This window comes from Malus sylvestris, chromosome 16 (genome assembly GCF_916048215.2).
Source record: "Malus sylvestris chromosome 16, drMalSylv7.2, whole genome shotgun sequence".
Classification (NCBI taxonomy): Eukaryota; Viridiplantae; Streptophyta; class Magnoliopsida; order Rosales; family Rosaceae; genus Malus; species Malus sylvestris.
This window is the reverse complement of record NC_062275.1, coordinates 313,220-332,857: the sequence shown is the minus strand read 5'-3', so window position 1 is coordinate 332,857 and position 19,638 is coordinate 313,220. Positions and strand designations below refer to the sequence as shown.

Here is a 19,638-nt window from a genome sequence, read left to right as displayed (position 1 = left end):
TATGAAATGGAAGGTGTTACTTGGATGACTTCATCTTAACACAACACAATTGCATGTGTTAACAGTGTTATATTGACTGATTAAAATCCACACGAAATAGATAAGTGGAGTTGGATTTTTTCAAGATGAGAGTGAGAGTATATTTTTCTCAACATTTTTAATCCAACTGCTGAGCAAATTGCAAATTGAAATTAGTAAATTTTCATAAAATTAAAAAAGAGAGATTATTCAATGTAGTATAATCTGCCCGACATATTTTGGTATCCTGATTTTGTCTGCTTTTTGTGTCCTCCAGCTCTTTAATTTAAAATTTTCATCATATGCGAGTTTGATTGAATGTGCATTTGTTTTGGAAAAGGATCATCGCTGAATTCTTTTTCTGGAATCTCGTGATCGTGATCGTTCATCATACATCGTCAAGTCATAAATCATTTGAAAATTTAAAATTTAAAATTAAATATAAATAGTACCTAACAAAAACCGACCGCACAATGTACGATGAACGATCATGATTATGAGATCCTCAATAAAAGTATCCTTTTCCATTGTTTTGGTGCACCAAACACTACATGCGCACGTAGAAGCTCCCTCCACCCCTTTCTTTTTTCTGTTTTTTTTAGTTGACAAAAAGATGAGAGATTCTTGTGTAGAGAAGCCGGCACCAATTAAATTCATAAAAGAATGACATCCTTGTATTTGGAGATAACTTCTCCGAGCAATGTGAGAAAATCTTTCGTAACAAAGACACAATTTTAGTGAAAGCACTTATTTAATAGATGTTTGTCATTTATAAAAATTGGATCACTTGTTCAACATATGTTAGCAATATGATACTTTTGATTACGAGAGAGTATATCTCTTTTGCAACCAAGACATACTCTTGGTGACATAACCCATTCAATAAATATTTGACACATATTCAAAACGATTGTTTTGCATTTTTCTTCGGTTACAAAAGAGTTTCCTCGAATTTAATTAACTTATTTGAATTTTGAGATTTTCATTAGATGTTGACTTGGGGATATGGCCTACATGAAACGGGCTTCTGTATATATTGATAGCAAAAGAGGCCAAAGAAGACGGTTATAAGGCCTAAAACGAACATATAGTTTTAGTGAAAACACTTGTTCAATAGATGTTTATCATGTGTTGAAAAAGTAGATCGTTCGTTTAACAGATGCTTGAAAGATGGTGGTATGTTTGGTTATAATAGAGCATCCCTTCTTGCAACCAAGACGTACTCCTAATGGCATCCCCGTTCAATAAATTGTTGACACGTATTACGAAAGTGTACAACAATTCCAAAACTAATTTGTTACAAAAGAGCTTCCTCAGGTTTCATAAACTAATTTGGATTCTGAGATTTCCTAATGTGGCCTTGGGCTGTTGGGCTTACGGATTGCGTGAAACAGGCTTCCATATAAATTGATAGCAAAAGAGGCCCAATAAGAAGGTTATAAGGCCCAAACTAAGAAAACAAACAGTAATCGGAGTTCTTACATTGCGTTTCACGTCACTGTGTGCGTCGGTGTGTTCCGACTTCTCCAAATTTCCCCGTTCATTTTCTCGTAGTCTCCCTCCCGCAATTGAAAATCCACTCACCTCCTTGCTCTCGGTCCTCCTGTGTAATTACCTCAAATTCCATGGCGGTGGTTATAAGTAAATAAAAAATAAGCAACGATCAAAGCTCGCCGGAGAAGACCAAGATACAGAATGGCGTCTCCGGCGTCGACACCGGAGTCGATCTTTCTCGAAGACTTCGGTCAAAAGGTTGACCTGACGCGGCGAATCCGCGAGGTTTTAGTGAACTACCCAGAGGGGACGACGGTGCTCAAAGAGCTCATCCAGAACGCCGACGATGCCGGCGCTACCTCCGTCCGACTCTGCCTCGACCGTAGGCTTCACGGCACCGACTCCCTTCTTTCGGCGACCTTGGCGCCGTGGCAAGGCCCCGCGCTTCTGGCCTATAACGATGCCGTTTTCACGGAGGAAGACTTTGTAAGTATTTCGAGGATCGGCGGGAGTAGCAAGCATGGCCAGGCCTCAAAAACCGGCCGATTCGGGTAATTTCTTTTCCATTTTCTTTAATTTCTGTGTAATGCTTGCTGTTGGCGGGAAATTGAGACTTAGGGTTCTGATTTTCTTTAATTTCTGTGTAATTTTCAGGGTTGGGTTCAACTCAGTGTACCATTTAACTGATTTGCCGTCGTTTGTGAGTGGGAAGTATGTGGTGTTGTTTGATCCCCAAGGCATGTTTCTGCCAAAGGTTTCGGCATCCAATCCCGGAAAGCGGATTGACTATGTTTCTTCTTCAGCTATCTCTGTGTACAAAGATCAGTTCTTGCCTTACTGTGCTTTCGGTTGCGACATGAAAACACCATTTGCAGGAACTCTATTCCGTTTCCCTTTGAGGAATGCAGACCAGGCGGCAACCAGTAAGCTTTCTAGGCAAGAGTATTCCCAAGACGACCTTTCTTCCTTGTTTGTTCAGCTTTATGAGGAAGGAGTTTTCACCTTACTTTTCCTTAAAAATGTCATGCGTGTTGAAATGTATGTGTGGGAAGACCGGGACTATGAGCCCAGGAAGCTTTACTCCTGCTCGGTCAGTTCTGCCAGTGATGACATTGTTTTGCACCGGCAAGCAGCGTTGAGATTTCCCAAGTCGGTAAACTCTACAGAGAGTCAGGTGGACTGCTATTCAGTAGAATTTTTAAGTGAGGCAACAATTGGGACCCAATCTGAGAAGAAGACAGATAGTTTTTATTTAGTGCAGACGCTGGCATCCACATCCAGTAGGATTGGTTCTTTTGCAGCTAAAGCTTCTAAGGAATATGATATTCACTTGCTGCCATGGGGATCAGTTGCAGCTTGCATATCCGATAATTCAGCACATGTAATTTGTGATTTCTAATACTTTCATGGTTTCTCTATTTAGTTGCATTTGAGTTACTTTCCTATTTATAAGATCTAGTAGAACTTTATTGGTGTAATGTGATTTTGTGCAGACTCTCAAGCTTGGTCGTGCATTCTGCTTTCTCCCTCTGCCTGTAAGGACTGGCCTCAATGTGCAAGTTAATGGATACTTTGAGGTCTCTTCAAATCGTCGTGGCATTTGGTATGGGGCTGACATGGACAGAAGCGGGAAAATCCGTTCTGTATGGAACAGGCTTCTTTTAGAAGATGTTGTGGCACCTGCTTTTACGCAACTTCTTCTTGGTGTAAGGGGACTGCTAGATTCCAGGAACTTGTACTATTCCTTATGGCCTAATGGTTCTTTTGAAGAGCCGTGGAATATTCTTGTTGAGCATATATACAGAAACATTTCTAGTGCTCCTGTGTTGTATTCAGATCTTGACGGTGGAAAATGGGTGTCACCAATTGAAGCTTTTCTACATGATGAGGAAGTTACTAAGAGTAAGGAACTTAGCGAGGCCCTGATTGATCTAGGAATGCCTGTTGTGTGTTTGCACAATGGTCTATTTAACACGCTCTTGAAATATGCTTCCAGTTTTCAGCAGAAGGTGGTCACTCCTGATGCAGTACGTTGTTTTGCCAGAGAGTGTAGATCTGTTTCTACCCTGGGAAAATATCACAAGCTTGTACTGTTGGAATATTGTCTTGAAGATTTGCTTGATGCTGATGTTGGAACGCATGCATATAACCTGCCCTTGCTTCCACTGGCAAATGGTGAATTTGGATCATTGTCAGATACCTCCAAAGGAATTTCTTACTTTGTTTGCAATGACTTAGAATACATGCTACTTCAACATTTATATGATAGAGTAATTGACAAGAACATTCCCAACAACGTACTAAGTAGACTCTCTGCTATTGCTAAGTCCTCAAAGGCGAATCTTGTTATTTTCAATATTCAGTGCTTCCTTCAGTTTTATCCAAGATTTGTACCTGCTGATTGGAAATACAAAAGCAAAGTATTATGGGACCCAGAATGCTGTCATAATCACCCCACTTCAACATGGTTTATGCTATTTTGGAAGTATCTTCGGAATCAGTGCGAGAAGCTATCATTGTTTAGCGATTGGCCCATTTTGCCAACTACTTCTGGCCATCTGTACAGAACCTCTAGACAGTCGAAATTGATCGATGCAGAAAAACTTTCTGACAAGATGAAAGAAATACTTGTTAAAATTGGTTGTAAGATCCTGAACCCCAATTATGGAGTTGAACACTCAGATTTATCTAATTATGTAAGTGACGGTAATGCTGCAGGGCTTCTCGAGTCTATATATGATGCTGTCTCTTTAAATTATGGCAGCGTAGTAACATGTTTTGATAATTTGGAAGCCAAAGAGAGGGATGAACTTCGTGCATTTTTTCTTGATCCGAAGTGGTATTTTGGAGACTGTTTGCATGAGTCTGACATAAGAAATTGCAAGAGGCTGCCTATTTATAAAGTCTATGGTGGTGGATCTACTCAAAGATTCCAATTCTCTGATCTTGAAAATCCGCAGAAGTACTTACCACCCTTAGACATCCCTGAGTTCTTTCTTGGAGCCGAGTTCCTTGTTAGCTCCTCAGATGTTGAGGTTGACATTCTGTTAAGATATTTTGGCATTGAGAGAATGGGGAAGGCACGCTTCTATAAGCAGCAGGTGTTAAACAGAGTAGGGGAGCTACTACCTGAAGTTCGTGACAGCATTGTTCTTTCCATTCTGCAAAACCTGCCACAGTTGTGTGTTGAGGATGTATCTTTCAGGGATTATTTGAGAAGTTTAGAATTTATTCCAACACTCGTTGGTGCTCTTAGGTGTCCTACTGCATTATATGATCCTCGCAATGAAGAGTTATATGCACTGTTAGAGGATTCTGATTGTTTTCCCTATGGTTCTTTTCAAGAGCCTGGTATTTTGGACATGCTACAAGGCTTGGGCCTTAGAACATCTGTGACCCCTGAGACGGTCATACAAAGTGCACGACAGGTAGAACGGCTAATGCATGAGGATCAGAAAAAGGCCCATTTAAAAGGCAAGATACTTCTGTCCTACTTAGAAGTTAATGCAATGAAATGGATACCCCATCCTGTAAATGATGATCGAGGAACAGTGAACAGAATGCTGTCACGAGCTGCAACCACATTCAAGCCTCGGAACTTGAAGTCTGACCTCGAAAAGTTCTGGAATGATCTTCGGCTGATCAGTTGGTGCCCAGTGGTAGTTTCTGCTCCATTTCAAACGTTACCATGGCCTGTCGTGTCATCCGTTGTTGCTCCACCGAAGCTTGTAAGATTGCAAGCAGATATGTGGCTTGTTTCAGCCAGCATGCGAATACTTGATGGAGAGTGTTCATCCACAGCACTATCATCTGCTCTTGGATGGTCTTCTCCACCTGGTGGAAGTGTCATTGCAGCCCAACTACTTGAGCTTGGAAAAAATAATGAGATTGTGAATGATCAGGTTCTTCGTCAGGAATTAGCCTTGGCAATGCCAAGGATATATTCAATGCTGACAGGATTGATTGGTTCAGATGGGATGGACATTGTGAAGGCTGTTCTTGAAGGTAGTCGGTGGGTTTGGGTGGGAGATGGATTTGCAACAATAGACGAGGTTGTTCTTAATGGTCCTGTTCATATGGCTCCCTATATACGTGTCATACCAGTCGATTTAGCTGTTTTCAAGGAATTATTTATAGAGCTTGGTATTCGAGAATTCTTGAACTTTACCGATTATGCTAGTATTTTATGTAGAATGGCTTTGAAGAAAGAATCATCTCCTCTCGATGCACGGGAAATGAGAGCAGCCTTATTGATTGTACAGCATCTGGCTGAAGTTCAGATACAAGACCAGAAAGTTAAGATTTATTTACCAGACATGTCAGGCAGATTATACCTTGCCAGTGACTTAGTTTATAATGATGCTCCGTGGTTGCTTGGCTCAGAGGATCACGATAGCCTTTTTGGCGGTCCACCTAATTTGGCACTGACCGGAAGAACAACAGTTCAGAAATTTGTGCACGGGAACATATCTATTGATGTTGCAGAGAAGCTTGGTGTTTGCTCTCTGCGCAGGACCTTGCTAGCTCAGAGTGCTGATTCTATGAATTTGAGTTTATCTGGAGCTGCTGAAGCTTTTGGACAGCATGAAGCCTTGACAACTAGACTTAAACACATTCTTGAAATGTATGCGGATGGACCTGGAATTCTATTTGAGCTGGTTCAAAATGCAGAGGATGCAGGAGCTTCTGAAGTAACCTTTCTCCTGGACAAAACTCAGTATGGGACTTCTTCTGTTCTTTCACCGGAAATGGCAGATTGGCAAGGCCCTGCTTTATACTGTTTTAATGACTCTGTCTTTGGTCCCCAAGATCTCTATGCAATCTCACGCATTGGCCAAGAAAGTAAACTAGAGAAGCCTTTCGCAATTGGGAGATTTGGGCTGGGTTTTAATTGTGTCTATCATTTCACAGACATCCCCACATTTGTTTCTGGTGAAAATATTGTTATGTTTGATCCTCATGCCTGTAATTTGCCTGGGATCTCTCCATCACATCCCGGCCTTCGAATTAAATTTGCGGGAAGAAGGATTATGGAACAATTTCCTGATCAATTTTCTCCTTTCTTACACTTTGGGTGTGACTTGCAACATCCATTTCCTGGAACCCTTTTCCGGTTTCCACTCAGGAGTGCCAGTACTGCTTCCAGAAGCCAAATAAAGAAGGAAGGATATGCACCTGAAGATGTCATATCCCTGTTTGCTTCATTTTCTAAAGTTGTTTCTGAGACTTTGCTTTTTCTACGTAATGTAAAAGTTATCTCTGTTTTTGTGAAGGAAGGAAGTGGACATGAAATGAAACTTTTACATCGCGTCCATAAGCATTGCAATAGTGAGCCCGAAATGGGCCCCAATGGACTGCAGGATGTGTTTAGCTTGTTTGATGGGAATCGGCATAGCGGAATGGATAAAGATCAATTCCTAAAGAAATTGAGAAAGTCAATGGACAGTGATTTGCCATATAAATGTCAGAAGATTGTAATTACAGAAGAAAACTCATCTGGTAGTTTATCACACTCCTGGATAACATCTGAGTGTCTAGGTGGTGCACAAGCTAAGAACAAAACTGCAGTTTTGAATGACAAGTCCCAAAGTTATATACCCTGGGCATGCGTTGCTGCATATTTACAATCTGTCAAGGTTGGTTCGGGAATGAGCGGTATCCTGGAGATGAATGATGCCAGTGCTTCAAATGCGTTTCAAGTCTCCACAGGTTCTTTTCAAGATAGGAAATATTATGAAGGCCGTGCCTTCTGTTTCCTACCACTTCCAATTAGTACTGGTCTCCCAGCACATGTTAATGCATATTTCGAATTATCATCAAATAGGAGAGACATCTGGTTTGGTAGCGACATGGCTGGTGGTGGAAAAAAACGCTCAGATTGGAATATGTATCTTCTTGAGGGTGTTGTTGCCCCTGCTTATTGTCGCATGCTAGAGAAGGTAGCACTGGAGATTGGCCCATGTGATTTGTTCTTTTCACTTTGGCCTGAAACAAGAGGATTAGAACCCTGGGCTTTAGTGGTGCGGGAACTCTACACTTTCATTGCTGACTGTGGTCTTCGTGTATTATATACAAAAGCTCGAGGTGGTCAGTGGATCTCAACAAAACAAGCCATATTCCCTGATTTTACTTTTGACAAGGTAGATGAGCTTATTGAAGCATTATCAGACGCTGGTCTTCCTCTGGTCACTGTTTCGAAGCCAATTGTAGAGAGATTTATGGACGTTTGCCCCTCATTGCATTTTTTGACACCACAGTTGTTAAAAACTTTATTAATTCGAAGGAAACGTGAATTCAAGGGTAGAAACACAGTGATATTGACCCTTGAATATTGCTTACTTGATTTGAAGATACCGGTCCAATCTGCTGGTTTGTATGGTTTGCCGTTACTACCCCTTGCTGATGGTTCATTTACAACATTTGACAAGAATGGGGTTGGGGAAAGAATATATATTGCACGAGGGGATGAGTATGATCTTCTCAAGGATTCGGTTTCTAATCAACTTGTAGATTGCGGAATCCCAGAAGGAGTTTATGAGAAGCTATGCTTCATAGCCCAAAGCGAGGCCTCAAATGTTTCTTTTCTGTCTTGCCTTTTACTGGAGAAACTCCTTTTGAAATTACTTCCAGCAGAGTGGCATCATGCAAAACAGGTGACATGGGCTCCTGGTCAGCAGGGTCAACCAAGTTTAGAGTGGATAAGACTTCTCTGGAGCTATTTGAGGTCATCTTGTGATGACTTGTCGCTTTTTTCTAAGTGGCCAATATTGCCTGTTGGGAATTATTGTCTCCAGCAACTAGTTGAAAATTCAAATGTAATCAAGGATGATGGGTGGAGTGAGAACATGTCATCTTTGTTGCTGAAAATAGGATGCGTTTTCCTGAGGCAAGACCTTCCGATAGATCATCCACAGTTGAAAATTTTTGTGCAGTTGCCAACAGCAATTGGCTTATTAAATGCACTTCTGGCGGTTGCAGGTAGGTCAGAGAACATTGAGGGGCTTTTTCACAATGCATCGGAAGGAGAGATGCATGAACTTCGGAGTTTCATTCTTCAGTCCAAATGGTTTATCGAAGAAAAAATGGAATATAAACATATAGACATCATAAAACACCTTCCTATGTTTGAGTCATATAAAAGTAGAAAACTTGTAAGTTTGAGTAATCCTATCAAATTGCTTAAACCTGGTGACATTCAGGAGGATTTTTTGAGTGATGACTTTGTACGGGCAGAATCAGAAAAGGAAAAAAGTATTCTGAGAAGATATTTAGAGATCGAAGAACCCTCCAGGATGGAATTCTACAAAGATCATCTACTTAACCGCCTGCCAGAGTTTCTTTCAGAGCAGGGATCTCTTTCAGCTATTCTGCATGGTGTACAGCTTTTAGTTGAAGCAGATAATTCTTTGAAATCTTCACTTTCTGAAATACCTTTTGTCTTGACAGCTGATGGGTCTTGGCAGCAGCCCTCCAGGTATAACTTACGTGGTATAAGTTTCTATGGAATATATATGTTTCTTTCTTATAATAAAAATAAACCTCTTGAGTCCTATTTATAGGTTATAAGCTTTAGGTTACAAATTTACAATTGAACTTCAAACAGCAAACAAAACCCTGACACAAATAGCAGAGAAGAGAGTCAAGAGACTTCTAATTTAGTTTTTTTTTGTGTTACAGTTTCTAGTACTAAATACTAATTACAGTGGATTCTTATGGTTTGGTCTTTGGTGCAATTTAGCGTTCTTAATCCTAGTGGTCTTCTTGACCACGTATTTTGTCCTCTTGTTTGATTGTCTTTTGCAATAAAATACTGTCTTAGTAAAAAAAAAAAAAAGAGGGTTCTTATATTGTCAACGTTGTTTATTTTATTTATTTATTTTATATAAGCAAGTTCAAGTTGGTGAATGAATAAGTACAATTTGCTCAAATTCCATGAGTTAGTGTTGAACCAAGATGAAATCCATCTTGTTATTATTCATTTCTAGTGCTGTTTATTTGTGCTGTCCTAATATTAGATTAGGCATATGCTGTGGTGTAGATATAGGTAGGGGTTTTTGATTTTTTGAACAAAGTGACAGAGTTGTAGTTTGAGTTTGTTTTTTATGAGATTTATATTAACAGGATGGTGGACATCTTGTTCCCTGACTGTTTATACCTTGTATTTTGATTACTATTATTATTAACAAAGTTTGGTATAAAAAAAAAGACCAAGATTTTATCCAACACCTTTGGAGCTATAAGATCCTTCTTAATATTGATGCTTAGAATTTTACATGTATGTTGCTCTTCCATATCTATGTAAATGGTATCAAGATGAGGTATATAAATATGTTTTTTACATTAGTTTTGAAGTTCCAAGGTCATCTGTTAACACCACACACTATTTTCACCAACGTGCGCCGTACATCCTTTAATTAGCTTATGGTTATAATGCTATTTGATATATTATTGTCTCACAGGCTCTATGATCCTCGAGTGCCTGCACTAAGGAAGGTGCTACACAGAGAAGTGTTTTTCCCTTCTGACAAATTCTCAGATACAGAAACTTTGGATATTTTAGTTATGCTTGGACTCAGAAGAACTTTGGGCTATTCTGGTTTGCTCGATTGTGCTAGATCAGTTTCTTTGTTGCATGATTCTGGCAAATCAGAGACACTAAGCTATGCGAGGAGGTTGCTTGTTTGTTTAGATGCTCTTTCACTTAAGCTCTCGATTGGCGAGGAAGGAAATCTTGATGAGTCAAAGAATTCAATTTTCCACAAGGACAATGCAGCTGAGGATGGTGATGTTATGCATGATGAGTCTCTTAACAGAAATGGGAACCAAATTTTAGAGGATTTGGACATAGATTCTTTCATAAGTAATTTCATTGATGATCAGCCAGAAGAGGATTTTTGGTCTGAAATGAGGGCTATTGCTTGGTGTCCTGTATGTGCTGATCCACCTCTAAAAGGAATCCCGTGGTTGAAGTCCAGTAACCAGGTATCACCCCCATGCAAAGTGAGACCCAAATCCCAGATGTTTGTGGTATCCTACTCAATGCATATACTAGAGGGTGAATGCTGCTCGTTGTACCTGCAAAAAAGACTTGGTTGGATGGATCGCCCAAACATACATATTTTATCCACACAGTTGACTGAGCTATCCAAGTTATATAGACAGCTCAAATTACATCCATCTGATCTACCTGTTGTTGATACTGCACTTTCTGATGGAATTCCATCACTCTATTCAATGATGCAAGAGCATGTTGGCACTGATGAATTTGCGGAGCTAAAATCAGCATTAGATGGTGTTTCCTGGGTTTGGATTGGGGATAACTTTGTTGTTCCAAATGCTCTTGCATTTGATTCACCTGTGAAATTTACTCCATATTTGTATGTTGTTCCATCTGAATTATCGGAATTCAGAGATCTGCTCATGAAATTAGGTGTGAGAATTAGTTTTGATATTTGGGACTATTTGCATGTCTTACAACGATTGCGAAATGATGTGAAAGGATTCCCGTTGTCAACAGATCAGTTAAATTTTGTCCATTGTATCCTTGATGCTGTAGCAGATTGTTGCTCAGAGAAGCCACTTTTTGAAGCATCTAACACTCCAATCTTAATTCCAGATTCTTCTGGAGTTCTTATGGATGCTTGCAATCTTGTGTATAATGATGCACCATGGATGGATAGCAGTACTCCCATTGGGAAATATTTTATACATCCAAGTATTAGCAATGATCTGGCGTGTAGGTTGGGGGTACAATCACTTCGCTGCCTCTCCTTAGTTGATGATGACATGACTAAAGATCTTCCTTGCATGGACTTTGCTAGAATAAAAGAGCTTTTGGCATCACATGGGGACAATGACCTTTTATTGTTCGACCTACTTGAGTTGGCAGATTGCTGCAAAGCCACTAAGCTACACCTAATCTTTGACAAGAGGGAACATCCTCGCCAGTCTTTGTTGCAACACAATATGGGTAACTGAAATATTTATATAATTTATTGTTGAATGAGTTAATTTATTTCCTAACATTTTATTAGGTGTAATGTTCTTCTAGTTGCAAAGCATATGAATTAAGCTTAATTTCATTTACAAAAATGTGATTACTGCAGGTGAATTTCAAGGGCCTGCCCTATTAGCCATTCTAGAAGGGGTTAGCTTGAGTAGAGAGGAAGTAAGTAGCCTCCAATTTCTACCTCCATGGAGACTAAGGGGCAGTACACTTAACTATGGTTTGGCTTTGCTTAGCTGTTATTTTGTCTGTGATCTCCTCTCAGTGGTTTCTGGTGGCTACTTATACATGTTTGATCCTCGTGGTTTGGTGCTTGCTGCACCGTCAACCTGTGCTCCTGCAGCAAAAATGTTTTCTTTGATAGGTATTTGTTCATAGGCCATTCATTCAATATATTGTCTGCTCCCCAAGGATGATGTTGCACCCATGTTTAAACTTTTCTGATAATCATTATGACTTCCCTAATGTTTTTAGCTTTTATCTTTTCTTTTTGTAGTTTTTTAACTAACTCAGAAATGCCTCAATGATAATAGTAATAGTTTTTATCTTCTTATTGACCACTTTGTTGTGTGGTTGTGGTGTGGTAACTTAACATCATGCCACAGTTTCATCTCGTGTTGAGTAGAATTGAAGACAAGAACTTTCTAATGCTTGGTCTTCAGGTACTAATTTGACTGACCGGTTCCGTGATCAATTTAATCCCATGCTGATTGGTCACAATATGTCATGGTCATCATCGGATTCTACTATTATTCGCATGCCTCTGTCTTCTGAATGCTTGAATAATGGACTTGAACTTGGATCAAGGAGATTAAAGCAGATTAGTGACAGATTTATGGAGCACTCTTCTAGATCACTTATATTCTTAAAGTCGGTGATGCAGGTATTGTTAGTGTTTAATTTTTCTGTGCATGTAGCTATTTATCACAGCACTTTACTTCATAATACTTTTATTTATGATCAGGTGTCAATCTCAACATGGGAGGAAGGAAACCCACAGCCTTGTGAGGACTATTCAGTTAGCATTGATTTGTCATCTGCTATCATGAGAAATCCCTTTTCAGAGAAAAAGTGGAGGAAGTTTCAAATATCTCGATTGTTTAATAGCTCCAATGCTGCAACAAAATTGCATGTAATAGATGTACATTTGAACCATGGGGCTGCAAGAGTTGTTGACCGATGGCTCGTTGCACTCAGCCTAGGCTCTGGGCAAACAAGAAACATGGCTCTAGATAGGTATGTTATGGAAGAAAGTGGATTTTAGATTTTTTTATTCCCTGATCTGTGGCTGCAGAGTCTACAATTTAGAAGTTAAAAGTTGAAAATATACATGTGATGCTTCCCCTTTGATTAATTTGGGAAGTCAATACTTTGAGGGCAGGACAATTGATTGTGGAATCAGTGATTTCATATATATGGCAAACTTATACGACTTGAAGGGTAAAGTTGTATTAAGTAAGCTATCAGGATCTGTAATGGCGTTTGCTTTCTGTACATTTTTAAGTGATAAATATAAATTTCTAAAATCATTAACATTTGTTGCATTCCGTGATTTAGAGGTGCTTCATATTCTTTTTTGTCAATTGGACCATCTAGGATAGACAATAATCTGAACTATCATTTTCACGCACTTTTACTCAGACTGGATTTCTCCATGCAAAAGGACCAGTCCTGTATCATGGGTCAACTGTAAAATTGTTTGACTTAACACTATAAGAATTCTTATGATTCCGGTAATGACTTTGAACCAATGGAAACTATCTTGTTTTAAGTATGGCTAGAATCATCGATCTGTGAAACTTGCTGACATGGAGAATATCCTGTTAAGGAATTGTACTTCTCAGATAAGTTTCCACAAATGGTTCTTTAAAATAACAAGCTTGATGAAATCCACCTATTTCTTTGCAGGCGATATCTCGCATACAACTTGACACCTGTTGCCGGAGTTGCAGCACATATATCCCGTGATGGCCATCCTGCAGATGTTTGTCTAGCAAGTTCTATCATGTCCCCTCTTCCTCTGTCTGGTGGTATAAATGTACCTGTTACTGTTCTTGGATGTTTCCTGGTTTGTCACAATGGAGGTCGCTCCCTTTTTAATTACCAAGAAAAGCAAGCTTCAGAAGAGACACGGGCTGATGCTGGAAATTATTTGATGGAAGCCTGGAACAGAGAGTTGATGTCATGTGTGCGGGATTCCTACATTGAATTAATATTGGAAATCCAGAGGTTAAGAAAAGATGCTTCTAATTCTACAATCGAATCAAGTGTAAGTCGTGCAATCAGCCTGTCTTTGAAGGCTTATGGAGACAAAATTTATTCCTTTTGGCCAAGGTCTAATGTGCAAAATATGGTCAAACTACAAGGAAATGGTTGTAGTTTAGTTCCAATGGAAGTGCTGAAACCAGAATGGGAATGCTTAATTGAACAGGTGATAAGGCCTTTCTATGCTCGTGTTGTTGACCTTCCTGTGTGGCAGCTTTACTCTGGAAACCTAGCCAAGGCTGAAGAGGGTATGTTTCTTTCACAGCCAGGGAATGGGGTGGGTGGTAATCTGCTTCCAGCTACAGTTTGCAGCTTTGTAAAGGAGCACTACCCTGTGTTTTCAGTACCTTGGGAGTTGGTAACTGAAATTCAAGCCCTGGGGATTACAGTTCGGGAAGTGAAACCTAAAATGGTTCGGAATCTTTTAAGAGTTTCTTCGACATCTTTTGTTCTCCGATCAGTCGATATGTATATAGACGTTCTTGAGTACTGCTTGTCTGATATTGAGATTCGGGAATCATCTAATTCAAATGGAAATTCTCTGACAGTTGACCATAGTAACTCTAACTATATCCATAGGGAAAGTCAAGTTGTCGGTAGCAGTTCTGCTCCTGTTTCAGTCCCTGTGCATAATTTTCGTGCATCATCTATGCAGAATGCTAGCAGTTCAGGAGATGCAATTGAAATGGTGGCAAATCTGGGGAAGGCTTTAATTGATTTTGGCCGAGGAGTTGTTGAGGATATTGGTAGGGCTGGAGGGCCCTTAGCTCAGAGGAACATGGTTGCAGGCAGCAGTAATAGCATCTATGGAAATGGAGACCAAAATCTTCTATCAATAGCAGCTGAGCTTAAAGGTTTACCATTCCCAACTGCAGCAAACCATTTGACCAAGTTGGGCGTTACTGAACTTTGGGTTGGGAACAAGGAGCAACAGGCGTTGATGGTTTCTTTGGCTGAAAAGTTTGTCCACCCTAAGGTATTGGAAAGGTCAATCTTGGCTGATATTTTTTCAAATGGTGTGCTACTATCATTATTAAAACTGCAAAATTTCACTCTTCAGCTACTGGCCTGTCATATGAGGATAGTTTTTCATGGTAACTGGGTGAATCATGTAATGGGCTCAAATATGGTTCCTTGGTTTTCATGGGAGAATGATACATCAAGCTTTGGTGGTGAAGGAGGTCCTTCCCCCGAATGGATAAGACTCTTCTGGAAAAATTTCAGTGGCAGTTCAGAAGACCTCTTACTCTTTTCTGACTGGCCCCTCATTCCCGCTTTTCTTGGTCGGCCAATCTTATGCCGTGTTAGGGAGCGTAATTTGGTATTCATTCCACCCCTGGTTATTATTCCAACATCAGAAGAAGGTGCTTTGGAAATGGGAGCAACTGGAAGCAATGATCTGCCTGAATCTGAATCTGTTCAAGCTTACGTTTCAGCTTTTGAAGTAGCTAAAAACACGCATCCTTGGTTGTTATCATTGTTGAATCTCTGCAACATACCTATATTTGATATAGCTTTTCTGGACTGTGCTGTTTCATGCAACTGCTTCCCTGCTCCTGGCCAATCATTAGGGCAAATTATTGCTTCCAAGTTGGTTGCAGTTAGAAATGCTGGCTATTTCTCCGAACTTACATCCCTTTCAGCTTCAAATTGTGATGCACTTTTTGCACTTTTGGCTAATGACTTTTTGTCAAATGGCTCTAATTTTAGAGGGGAAGAACTTGAAGTTTTACGTTCACTTCCTATATATAAAACAGTTGTGGGTTCATACACACGATTGCTCAGTGATGACCAGTGTATCATTTCTTCAAGTTCATTCCTTAAACCATATGATGAACGTTGTCTCTCCTATTCCACTGATTCAGTTGAATTTTCATTACTTCGAGCACTTGGAGTCTCTGAATTGCATGATCAGCAGATTTTAATAAGGTTTGGCTTGCCTGGGTTTGAAGGTAAACCCGAATCTGAAAAGGAGGATATACTAATATATCTTTACACAAATTGGCAAGACCTACAAATGGATTCTTCTGTAATTGAAGCTTTAAAGGAGGCTAAATTTGTAAGGAATTCTGATGAGTTTTGCACATATCTGTCTAAGCCCAAGGATTTATATGATCCTGGCGATGCTTTACTAACATCTGTTTTCTCTGGAGAGAGGAAAAAGTTTCCAGGAGAAAGGTTTAATTCAGATAGGTGGCTTCGCATTTTGAGAAAAACTGGTCTCCGAACTGCAACAGAATCTGAGGTGATACTTGAATGTGCCAAAAGAGTAGAGTTTCTTGGAACTGAATCCATGAAGTCCAGAGATTTGGATGATTTTGAGGATTTAAGCAATGCTCAGAATGAAGTTTCAGTGGAAGTTTGGACACTAGCTGGATCTGTTGTTGAAACAGTGTTCTCAAACTTTGCTGTCCTCTATGGCAACAACTTCTGCGATCTCCTTGGAAAAATTAAATGCATACCTGCGGAATTTGGTTTTCCAAATGTTGTTGGAAAAAAAGGTGGCAAGAGAGTACTCACTTCATATAGCGAAGCCATTCTGTCAAGGGATTGGCCTCTGGCTTGGAGTTATGCTCCCATTATTTCAAGACAAAATCTTGTTCCTCCTGAGTATTCCTGGGGATCACTCCAGCTTAGAAGCCCTCCATCTTTTCCTACAGTACTAAAACACTTGCAGGTAACTCTGGTAGTCCCTTGTGTATTCATCCAAGATGATGGATTGTATGCTAAAATCTTTCTAACATGATTTTCCAGATTGTTGGAAAAAACGGTGGTGAAGACACACTTGCTCATTGGCCAACTGCATCAGGCATGATGACTATTGATGAAGCTTCTTGTGAAGTGTTAAAGTACTTGGATAAGACTTGGAATTCCCTCTCTTCTTCAGGTAGACTCCATTCTTGGCTTTTTTTTCAATTGCTGTCTTGTGTCAATTCTTAATTCATAATCTTCACATATACTTGATCTTCTGTTTTCGTACATTATTACTATTTCTAACCTTTAGTCCAAAAAGAATAAAAAACCTTTGGTGTTGGAGGAAATATCTCATCTCAACTGCAAATTGCTGTGTTGGTTAATTCTGCCAACTCTCTTTAATTTTTGTTCTCGTTTTACTTTTTTACATTTCATAGTCCATAAACATTAGTTACTGTTAATCAGCTTTTTACATTCTGCTTTCTTTTGTTTATGCAGATAAAATGGAGTTGCAAAGAGTTCCCTTTATACCTGCTGCAAATGGAACGCGCTTGGTGACAGCAAACATGCTTTTTGCCCGTCTAACAATTAACTTATCCCCATTTGCCTTTGAATTGCCTACTTTATATCTTCCTTTTCTGAAGATTCTCAAAGATTTGGGACTTCAGGACATGCTTTCAATTGAGTCTGCGAGGGATCTTCTTTTGAATCTCCAGAAAACTTGTGGATATCAGCGTCTAAATCCAAATGAACTCCGGGCGGTGCTTGAAATTTTGCATTTTATCTGTGATGGGATTGGTGAAGACATGTCCAATGGGCCCAGTTGGACGTCAGAAGCAATAGTCCCTGATGATAGCTGCAGACTTGTTCATGCTATGTCCTGTGTGTATATTGATTCCCATGGATCCCGATTTATAAAATGCATTGACCCTTCCAGGTTAAGATTTATTCATCCAGACCTTCCAGAGAGATTGTGCATTGTCTTGGGCATAAAAAAGCTGTCTGATGTAGTCATTGAGGTAGCACGATATTCTGACACAATTACTTTTTATATTAGCTTTATTTGTTCTGGTCAAAGTAGAGTTGTCTTTATCTTTATTCAAAATTTGCTTTGTCAATGTAGGAATTAGATCACGAGGAGCATTTGCAGACTTTGGATTACGTTGGGCCGGTCCCAATAGCAGCCATCAGAGAGAAACTGTTGAGCAAGTCACTTCAGGGTGCTGTATGGACTGTTGTAAATAGCATGGCTAGCTACATTCCTGCAATTAAGAATTTATCTCTTGGTACCATACAAAACTTATTAGAAGCTGTTGCAGAGAAGTTGCAGTTTGTTAAATGCATTCATACTCGTTTTTTGCTTCTTCCAAAGTACGTAGACATTACACAAGCAGCTAAGGACTCCATCATACCAGAGTGGGTTGATGGATCCATGCATCGAACTCTTTACTTCATTAACCGGTCAAACACCAGTATATTAGTTGCTGAACCACCATCCTATATTTCGGTTTTTGATGTTATTGCAATTGTTGTAAGCCTGGTTTTGGGGTCTCCTACTCCATTACCTATTGGATCTCTATTTGTCTGTCCTGGAGGCACTGAAACTGCAATTGTCGATATTCTGAAACTGTGTTTGGACAAGCAAGAAACGGAAGCAACTAGTGGCAGCAATGGTTTGATAGGCAAAGAACTGTTGCCTCAAGATGTTCATCAAGTACAATTTCATCCATTGAGGCCCTTTTACGCTGGAGAGATAGTGGCATGGCGCTCTCAAAATGGAGAAAAGCTCAAATATGGTAGAGTTCCAGATGATGTCAGACCATCAGCGGGCCAAGCACTGTACAGATTCAAGGTGGAAACCTTAACGGGTGTGATGCAGCCTCTTCTTTCTTCACATGTTTTCTCATTCAGAAGTATAGCGATGGGCAGTGAGACTTCACCAATGCCAGTGGATAATAGTCATGCAGTAGTTAATAGCAGAACTCATGTTGAAATGCCAGAAACTTCTGGAAGCGGCGAAGCAAGATCTCAGGTTTGTTCACTTCTGGTGTTGCCACCAACTCGCCATTATTGATTGTGTACTATCATGATTGCATATCTATTTAATGGAAAAATACTTGGGAACTCAGATTTTTCCCAACTCTCACATGAGGTGAGATCCATAATATTGTGGGACTGGGGAAATCACTCCAAGTGAGAATTGGGAAATTTTTTGAGAAATAGTTGTGGGTTATAGCATCTTTCTGTTGCATTTCTGTAACTCAAAATGGTTCTTTGTGGGCAGCTGCAAGCTGGCAAAGAGCTCCAGTATGGCCGAGTATCAGCTGAAGAACTGGTGCAAGCCGTACAAGAGATGCTTTCTGCAGCTGGGATTTATATGGATGTGGAGAAGCAGTCCCTACTACAGAAAACAATAACGCTGCAAGAACAGTTAAAGGAGTCCCAGACAATCCTTTTGCTTGAACAGGTATGCGATTGAACTATACGTATTTACAAATTGTTGTCGTATCCTTTTGTTACATAGTAAGCTACTAAAAAAGAAATCATATAATGGGATTAATTTGTTCAGGAAAAAGCTGATACGGCAGCAAAAGAAGCCGATTCAGCAAAAGCAGCCTGGCTTTGTCGGGTCTGCTTGACCGCTGAAGTTGACATAACTATAGTTCCTTGTGGCCATGTACTCTGTCGGAGGTGCTCATCTGCCGTTTCCAGGTGTCCATTTTGTCGACTCCAGGTCTCCAAAACTATGAGAATATTTCGGCCGTGATCAGCCTGTTTCTTTGGGGAAGAGGTTGTGATGTTTATATATATTCAGTTTCGAAAAACGATAGTCACCTCTCTTCCATTTGATTTCTCTGCTGTTTTCTTTTGCTGGAAGGGGGGAGTTAGTACGAGGAAATCATTTGAAAGCAGCAAAGGGAAAGGAAATAGGTGTTGTGAAAATATAGGAAAGTTGAATTCGATATTGATTTTTACCGTACGAGCAAAGTTTCTGTATGCCCGTCATGTGTGGTATTGTGTAAATAGCGAGTTAATTGCCCTCCATCTTCTTCACCCTCATTCAACCCTCATCACTCTCTCTCTCTCTTTTCCCTTTCTCAGTCCAGCAACTCGCTTTGGTTCGGTGAGTTGGAGAACGAGTTATCCGATTCCTTCCTGTC

General features: G+C 39.9%; 1 protein-coding gene across 1 annotated transcript; it reads left to right on the top strand.

Annotated features, from left to right (window-relative positions):
* Nucleotides 1-1,517: 1,517 nt before the first annotated feature.
* On the top strand, nucleotides 1,518-19,537 carry LOC126606261 (uncharacterized). Its single transcript, XM_050273623.1, has 13 exons — nucleotides 1,518-2,063; nucleotides 2,167-2,893; nucleotides 3,006-8,986; nucleotides 9,972-11,482; nucleotides 11,619-11,882; nucleotides 12,181-12,401; nucleotides 12,483-12,754; nucleotides 13,427-16,460; nucleotides 16,538-16,670; nucleotides 16,976-17,496; nucleotides 17,601-18,509; nucleotides 18,762-18,944; nucleotides 19,047-19,537. Exons 1-13 carry the CDS (start codon nucleotides 1,714-1,716, stop codon nucleotides 19,242-19,244), a joined length of 14,304 nt encoding a protein of 4,767 aa, XP_050129580.1. The 5' UTR covers nucleotides 1,518-1,713; the 3' UTR covers nucleotides 19,245-19,537.
* The last annotated feature ends 101 nt before the right edge of the window (nucleotides 19,538-19,638 follow it).